This window comes from Nanorana parkeri, unplaced genomic scaffold (genome assembly GCF_000935625.1).
Source record: "Nanorana parkeri isolate BGI_ZX_2015 unplaced genomic scaffold, ASM93562v1 scaffold1326, whole genome shotgun sequence".
In the NCBI taxonomy this organism is placed as follows: domain Eukaryota; kingdom Metazoa; phylum Chordata; class Amphibia; order Anura; family Dicroglossidae; genus Nanorana; species Nanorana parkeri.
Window position 1 is genome coordinate 56,433 of NW_017307594.1, and position 9,414 is coordinate 65,846.

Genomic DNA, 9,414 nt, shown 5'->3' on the forward strand with positions numbered 1-9,414 from the left:
GGGATGCGGGGGGTACAGGTGAGCAGTATGCAGGGGGTACAGGTGAGCAGTATGCAAGTGGTACAGGTGATCTGTATACAGGGGGTACAGGTGATCAGTATACAGGGGGTGAAGGTGAGCAGTATACAGGGGTTACAGGTGAGCAGTATACAGGGGGCTGTACACGGGGGTACAGGGGATATACAGGGGGGTACAGGTGAGCTGTATACAGGGGGTACAGGTGAGCTGTATACAGGGGGTATAGGTGATCAGTATACAAGTGGTACAGGTGAGAAGTATACAGGGGGTACAGGTGATCAGTATACAAGTGATCTGTGTACAGGGGAAGCAAGTGATCTGTATACGGGGTACAGATGATCTGTATACAAGGGATGCAGGGTGAGCTGTATACAGAGGGTACAGGTTATCTGTATACAAGGGATGCAGGGTGAGCAGTATACAGGGGGACGGCACCTCCCAGCTTGTGTGTGTGTGGTCGGGCAGGTCACTTCCAGCAGAAAGCTGAGTCAACTGATGAAGGGAAACACACTTCGGCCTGGATCGCATTGCGGCCGGTGTTCTGTTGATTTACTAAGCATTCATTTTGAAATGTTAATTGTGACCGTTGATAATATGCCGTCCATGGCAGTACATGGTGGATGACATTTTATGCGCATTCACTATTAATATCATAAGCATTTATTTTTTTTTGGTTTCAAAACTAAACTAAACAATTTTTTTGCTGGTGCACATGTCTACTTCTAACCCTAACATTAACCCCCCTGTAACTCTAGTCCTAACCCTTGCAGAATACCTCATATTAACCCTCCTTCTAACCCCCACCCCATAATCCTAACACTAATCCTCCTTCTAACCCTAACATGAACCCCCCCCCCTGTAACTCTAGTCCTAACCCTTGCAGAATACCTCATATTAACCCTCCTTCTAACCCCCACCCCATAATCCTAACACTAATCCTCCTTCTAACCCTAACATGAACCCCCCCCCCTGTAACTCTAGTCCTAACCCTTGCAGAATACCTCATATTAACCCTCCTTCTAACCCCCACCCCATAATCCTAACACTAATCCTCCTTCTAACCCTAACATGAACCCCCCCCCCTGTAACTCTAGTCCTAACCCTTGCAGAATACCTCATATTAACCCTCCTTCTAACCCCCACCCCATAATCCTAACACTAATCCTCCTTCTAACCCTAACATGAACCCCCCCCCCTGTAACTCTAGTCCTAACCCTTGCAGAATACCTCATATTAACCCTCCTTCTAACCCCCACCCCATAATCCTAACACTAATCCTCCTTCTAACCCTAACATGAACCCCCCCCCCTGTAACTCTAGTCCTAACCCTTGCAGAATACCTCATATTAACCCTCCTTCTAACCCCCACCCCATAATCCTAACACTAATCCTCCTTCTAACCCTAACATGAACCCCCCCCCCTGTAACTCTAGTCCTAACCCTTGCAGAATACCTCATATTAACCCTCCTTCTAACCCCCACCCCATAATCCTAACACTAATCCTCCTTCTAACCCTAACATGAACCCCCCCCCCTGTAACTCTAGTCCTAACCCTTGCAGAATACCTCATATTAACCCTCCTTCTAACCCCCACCCCATAATCCTAACACTAATCCTCCTTCTAACCCTAACATGAACCCCCCCCCCTGTAACTCTAGTCCTAACCCTTGCAGAATACCTCATATTAACCCTCCTTCTAACCCCCACCCCATAATCCTAACACTAATCCTCCTTCTAACCCTAACATGAACCCCCCCCCCTGTAACTCTAGTCCTAACCCTTGCAGAATACCTCATATTAACCCTCCTTCTAACCCCCACCCCATAATCCTAACACTAATCCTCCTTCTAACCCTAACATGAACCCCCCCCCCTGTAACTCTAGTCCTAACCCTTGCAGAATACCTCATATTAACCCTCCTTCTAACCCCCACCCCATAATCCTAACACTAATCCTCCTTCTAACCCTAACATGAACCCCCCCCCCTGTAACTCTAGTCCTAACCCTTGCAGAATACCTCATATTAACCCTCCTTCTAACCCCCACCCCATAATCCTAACACTAATCCTCCTTCTAACCCTAACATGAACCCCCCCCCCTGTAACTCTAGTCCTAACCCTTGCAGAATACCTCATATTAACCCTCCTTCTAACCCCCACCCCATAATCCTAACACTAATCCTCCTTCTAACCCTAACATGAACCCCCCCCCCTGTAACTCTAGTCCTAACCCTTGCAGAATACCTCATATTAACCCTCCTTCTAACCCCCACCCCATAATCCTAACACTAATCCTCCTTCTAACCCTAACATGAACCCCCCCCCCTGTAACTCTAGTCCTAACCCTTGCAGAATACCTCATATTAACCCTCCTTCTAACCCCCACCCCATAATCCTAACACTAATCCTCCTTCTAACCCTAACATGAACCCCCCCCCCTGTAACTCTAGTCCTAACCCTTGCAGAATACCTCATATTAACCCTCCTTCTAACCCCCACCCCATAATCCTAACACTAATCCTCCTTCTAACCCTAACATGAACCCCCCCCCCTGTAACTCTAGTCCTAACCCTTGCAGAATACCTCATATTAACCCTCCTTCTAACCCCCACCCCATAATCCTAACACTAATCCTCCTTCTAACCCTAACATGAACCCCCCCCCCTGTAACTCTAGTCCTAACCCTTGCAGAATACCTCATATTAACCCTCCTTCTAACCCCCACCCCATAATCCTAACACTAATCCTCCTTCTAACCCTAACATGAACCCCCCCCCCTGTAACTCTAGTCCTAACCCTTGCAGAATACCTCATATTAACCCTCCTTCTAACCCCCACCCCATAATCCTAACACTAATCCTCCTTCTAACCCTAACATGAACCCCCCCCCCTGTAACTCTAGTCCTAACCCTTGCAGAATACCTCATATTAACCCTCCTTCTAACCCCCACCCCATAATCCTAACACTAATCCTCCTTCTAACCCTAACATGAACCCCCCCCCCTGTAACTCTAGTCCTAACCCTTGCAGAATACCTCATATTAACCCTCCTTCTAACCCCCACCCCATAATCCTAACACTAATCCTCCTTCTAACCCTAACATGAACCCCCCCCCCTGTAACTCTAGTCCTAACCCTTGCAGAATACCTCATACTAACCCTCCTTCTAACCCCCACCCCATAATCCTAACACTGACCCTCCTTCTAACTAGACATGTGCGATTCGGTTCGTTCCGAAATTCGTTTCGGACAAATTTTCAGACATTTGGATGCATCCGAATTCCAGCTAAGACGAATGCAAACGAATCCGAAATTCCCGATTTCCCGAAACAGACTGTGACGTCTCTCCGCTCGAAGCAACTCTACAGGACATTTGAGGAAGCTGTTAGCAATGCACGTATGAAGGGCCATAGCCCCACCTCAAGCTGACACTCTGCATCGGGTAGCATACAGTGCTGCATTGGGGTGCTGAGGAGCCTCTCACCTAGAAAAGTGGAAGGCATGCGGTGGCCCACTGAACACGGGGTCGCGACCCACCAGTTGAGAACCAAGGCTGTAGAGGAAGCCTGGACAGATCCCAGGAGGCAGGTAGCCGACGCCCCTTAAAATTTACAGCCGTCGCCTAACTTTTGAGGTTTTCTCTAGGTGTCGCCAGTGGAGCTGGCTCTTGGATAGAACAGACCGGCTCCTTAATTCCATATTAATTTGTACACCCCTACTGTAGAGAACGCTACTCCCACTGACATGACCACCGTTCTCTAGAGTAGAGGTGGACAAATTAATATGGAATTCGGGAGCCGGCACCTTTGGCGACATCTAGAGAAACGTTAGGAAACAGCATTGTTCTCTGTTCCCGGGCCAGTGTGATGATGTACACTCAGGGGGTGTGTCCATGACAGCCTGGGCTCACAGGAAGTGGGTTGAATGACACTGGGTACTACAAAAGTATTCCAGTGAATAGAGTCGGGCTGTAAGAGAAATCATCTACTGTGTTTCCCCGAAAATAAGACAGTGTCTTATTTTTTTTTTTTTGCACGAAATAAGACACTAGGTCTTATTTTCGGGGGATGATGTCTGTAATATAAGACCTACCCCGAACTAGGTCTTATTTTCGGGGTAGGTCTTATATTACAGACATCCCCCAAGATAGCGCTAGGTCTTATTTTCGGGGGATGTCTTACTTTCGGGGAAACACGGTAGTGGTTTTGGCTCAAAATCACTTTCCTAAATTTGTACAATTTGTTCTTTTGTCAACTTTTAAATCAATCTTCAGTTGTGCAAATAAATATATAATATTGGGTGTGCTTTTTTTAACTTTTATATACATCTTTATTCGCTAAATAAACATTTAATACTGGGCGCAATCATAACACTAGACTGAAAACAAATGATTGGTTTTCTAAAGAGAGAGCAGTTGTGGCTTTATTTCAGACTGTCTCTCTCTAATTGAAACGCCTCACAGCTGTCTATGCACACCAGGCAGGAAGGAGTCACTATTATGCATCGGATAACAGGGCAGTTTTCAGCTTGAGCTACTGACCTCGGTAAGCAAGCTTTTTAAGTTAACTTAGAAGGAGCCCAACATATCACTTGCTGGCTGGGAATATGAAATATTAAAAGTGTAGTTACCCCATGAATCTATTAGTATGTTTATGGTCATGCCTCACTGCATGCCGTTTCCTAACAAATGTTTTGCGATTTTGTGAAAAAGTGACGTACCTGTGGATCCTGCCACTAACTGCACTTCCTGGTTTATGGTGACAACGCTAAGCCAGTGCCTCACAGTTAGCAGCGTAGTCAGCCTGCCATGTGCATTTTCAGTTAAGCAGACACATCTCCTCCTGCCCCCCCCCCAACTGATTACAGTGAGCACTAAGTCTAACTAATTCATATTGGACTGCACAGTCATATTTAGACACCCTGCACAACCGACTATTCCACAGATTATATAACAATGAAAGTTGATCGTACAAGGTAGGGATGCACCAATTTCGTTTTTTCAGGAACGAGTACCAATATTTTGCTTTCGGTACTCGCTCAGAGTACCAATATCGGTGCTTTTGTTGGCATGGAGACGGCTTCCCGGGTAATCAGGAAGCCGGGCGGCGGGTAATGGCGTGCTGCCCGGCTTCCTGATTGCCCGGCAAGCTGGCTCCATGTTGTTTTGCCGGCTCGTTTGCGATTGGCTGGGAAGCTGGTTTCCTGGCTAACTCAGCATCGAGCCAACTGTTCAGCCAGCTCGATGAAGGTTGGCCGAGAAGCCAGGTTTCCAGCCACTCAGCATGGAGCCAGCTTCCCGGCCAATCAGGAAGGTGGGTCATTACTCGCCGCTCGGCTTCCTGATTGCCCGGAAAGCCGGCTCCATGCTCCCCTACGGCACTGCCGGTCAGAGGAAACCTTCCTCTGACCAGAAGTTCTGGTATCTGAGCATTAAGGCGAGTACTCGGTGTCGGCATCAGTGCATCCCTAGTACAAAGTATGTCTGACCACATATCAATTTCTGTAACGCCAAACTGACTTTATCTGATTATATCTAGTAATGGATCCCTGGGGCTTCTCGGTGTAAAATAATATATTTAATAAATCGGAATGAAATGCGTTTCCGACACTTCGCATACAAAAAGGTACAATTTCAGAACCTTGGCTTAGTCATCTTCAGCCTTGTGGTCTCATTGCTGGTTTTATAGGTTAGGCATCAAATAAGAAGCTAGAAGACATAATACAGAAAACAGAAGAGGCTCCATGTAGTCACAGGACAATACACAGTCACGGATTTAGACTGAGAACATAAACCGGCCCCCATTTTAGCATAACACAGCATCACAGAAGTCAACTTGGTGCATAACAGGCTCTAGTTTGTATCCTCTCAGGTGAACAGACTCATACACGATCTATCAGGTAGCGCTTGCCCCAGTATCTGCCCTTAAACTGAAGGTCATATGGACTCATATACTTCCTGCACCCCATCATGTTACGCGCCACAATGCGTTCGAATGTCCATGGGTTCTGGTTGTTCCTTTCTCTCTCCTCCACTTCCTCTTGCATCTTTTTTAGGCTCTCTCGACTAACGGCCTTTGCTGGGAAAGGAAGCTTCTTGGCCACTTGTTCCAGGACTGGTAGGACCTCTTGAAACTCGCAGCGACCCCCCACTTCCACGATAAGCTGGCCCGTTTTAATGGGGGTGACGTAATGGTCTACGACCCCTTTGCCTCCACCCATACGCTGGCCAAGTCCTTTGCGAGTAATGGGCTTGGTGGGCGCTTCCACCATCCAGAGGCTGAAGGTGGTGTTGATGTCGAACTTGCGGTTTAAAGTCAAACGCATCATTTCAAAGTGTCCCCAACGTAAGTAGCCTCCTCCCAGAGCCTAGACAAACAAAATACCAGAGTACTTTACACAGTTTAAACACAAAATATATACTCAATTAGCCGTTTTAAAGTAAACCAATACCTTATACAGGTTTAGAGAGCACCATGTCTTACCTGCACAGCAGCCCACCTGGATTGGCCACCAGAACCCCCAAAATTGCCGACCAACTCTGGGAAAACAACACATTTAATGACCAATGGCCTTTTCCATCTCAGAGGTTGACTTTTTCACAATGGATCTGCCAGGCTAGACGGTCACTGCATACCTCCATGTGTCTTATCAGCCCCTAATTGATCACCTGGCAATCACTTCACCTCAATATGAACTTGGATCGACTTATGGGGTAGGCCAGGGGTCAGCAACCTGCGGCTCCGGAGCCACATGTGGCTCTTTCATCCCTCTGCTGCGGCTCCCTGTCCAGGGGCGGAACTATGCCTGAGGCTCTGGAGGGGTCCAGTCAGGTCCGGTCCTGGGCACTCCCCCTGGTGGAATATGCGCAAGTGCAGGTCCCCGCACTGCCGATGGGCTTCTCAGTAAGGGGGCGGGTCTTGTGACTCACCTCCCTAGTAACAGGCGGCGGGAGAGAAGTGTGTGTCACATGCCCCGCCGCCTGAAGTGCACACCGTCTGGCTGCGAGCCTTGGCAGGCGAGTCCGAATGAGGAGCGGGGGAGTGCGTTATCAGAGTACAGTACAAAATATATATATATATATATATGTGTTATCTTCATTTTAGATGTCAAAAGGGTTTTGTGGCTCCCGGTGTTTTCATTTCTGTGGGAAACGGGTCCAAATGGCGCATTGAGTGTTTAAGGTTGCTGACCCCTGGGGTAGGCAGAGTCATTTACCATTCCTGCCCAAGTATCCCGGCACTTGATCACCACACAAGATGGAGAAAGATCAGGGTGTTCTGGTAGTCCATAGACTCAATAACAGCATGCAATGTCAAGCTTCAGTTTCTAAAGCAAGCAAAATACTTTGTGTTATACGGGGTCTAGACTCCAGAGATGGAGAAACCATCCTGTCCCTGTACAAAGCATTAGTAAGACCTCATCTATCTCCCTCCTGCCTTGTATTATATGGGGTCTAGACTCCAGAGATAGAGACATCATCCTGTCCCTGTACAAAGCATTAGTAAGACCTCATCTGGAACATGCAGTTCAGTTTTGGGAACCAATTCATAAAATGGATGTTGTGGAACTGGAGGAAGTGCAGAGAAGGGCGACTAAACTCATAAGAGGCATGAAGGAGTTCAGCTATGAGGAAAGATCAGCTGACCTGATTTTGTTCTCTCTGGAGAAGAGGCGATTAAGGGGGGACATGATCACCATGTATAAATACATAAATGGCCCATATAGTGAGCTTGGTGCCAAATTATTCACTTTAAAAAGGTCACTGCAAAAGGACAAGGGGACACTCTTTGCATCTGGAGGAAAAGAGGTTTACCTTTGCATACAAAAAGGATTCTTCACAGTTAGAGCTGTGAAAATGTGGAATAAGACTCCCCAGGAGCTAGTTCTAGTGAGCTCAGTTCATTGTTTAAAAAAAAAAATCTGGATGTATTCCTAAATGCACAGAATATTACTGGATATTGAGTTCTTATAGGTATATTAAGCATTAGAGATTGTTGATCCAGGGAATATCCGATTGCCTTATGGGATCAGGAAGGATTTTTTTTTCCTGTTGGAGCAAATTGAACCGTGCTTTATAGGGGGATCTTTGCCTTCCTCTGGATCAACAGGGGGTAATTGTGGGCATAGCATTCTATTTAAGCTTTTTTTTCTCATATCTCTATAGGTTGAACTCAATGGAGTTGTGTATTTTTTCAATCTGACTAACTATGTAACAACAAATACAACAATCAAAACTAACAACTAACAGGGCTCCACTCCAGATAGACTGTAAGTGAACCTGTATTTCCCCATCTAGCTCTTTCTTATCAAGTCTGATTCCACTATTGCCACCCTGCAATTTGCTTTCTTATTACAATATTGTCCTCTTGCAATGAATCTCTCTCTCCTCCCTTCCCCTTGCACTTATCACCCCCTGCTTATCCTTCACCCACATTACTTAAGAAAATCCTGCTGGACTTCACCAGTCTGAACAACTTAAGACCCATCTCCTTGCTCCAGTTCACCTCCAAAAAGGTCTACACCTAGTTCACAACCACCAGAGCTTCTTCCTCAATGATCACAATCTTCGCTGTTGGAAATACAGCAGCATATGCTGATATGTACTGAGTGTATTGACATTCTCATGTGTGCCGATATGTCTTTTGAGCTGCAGATGGCGCTGTAGTTCAATGTTACTCTGTGTGTATGCTCATCTATGATACACAGGAAGTTTTCCTATACATTTCCTGCACAATGCTGTATTCACATGTAATGTATTTCGAAGCAAGGCAAATTTAATTCAGATTTCCAACAGAAAACCAACATTCTCAACCCTTTGCAGTCTGGCTTTTGTTAACAACACTCAACGGAAACTGCCCTCCTGAAAGTCACCGGTATCTTACTGTTAAAGCCAATGGCCACTACCCTGTACTGATACCAAGACCTTTCTGCTTTTAACACAGTTGACCACCATCTCCTCCTCAAAACACTCTACTCTTCCATGGTTCCCCTACCCATCTCAGCCCACCTATAGTGTTAGCCACAATACGATCTCATCCCCTAATCTTTCTGTAGAGACCCAAGGGTCTGTCCTCAGACCCCTACTAATCTCTACCACAGGGATAGGAAACTTTAGCACCTGTAAAAGTACCTGTTTTACCACAGCTGGAGTGCCAAGTATGCCTACCCCTGCCCAACCTGCACCTTCTCCCTAGGGCAGTTGATAACCTTTTGCAGTGTCAACAACCCACAAATCTGTCTCTCTACTTCTCAGCCAACCTCTTGGGTCTCCTCACGCATCACTAATTTACTATCAGTATGAAGGCCAAACCACTCCCTCAAGCCCAATCTTTCCAAAACTAAGCTCATAATACATCCTCCAATCTCCATGTCCCTTACCCAAACACCTCCATCCAG

General features: G+C 46.5%; 1 protein-coding gene across 1 annotated transcript in view; it reads right to left on the reverse strand.

The window, feature by feature from the left end:
* Positions 1–5,877: 5,877 nt before the first annotated feature.
* Positions 5,878–9,414, reverse strand: part of MRPL16 (mitochondrial ribosomal protein L16) — a 13,487-nt gene continuing 9,950 nt past the window's right edge. The window contains exon 4 of the mRNA XM_018569365.1: positions 5,878–6,384. Coding sequence (XP_018424867.1) covers positions 5,899–6,384 — 486 coding nt within the window. The 3' untranslated portion in view covers positions 5,878–5,898. The remainder of the gene's footprint in view (positions 6,385–9,414) is intronic.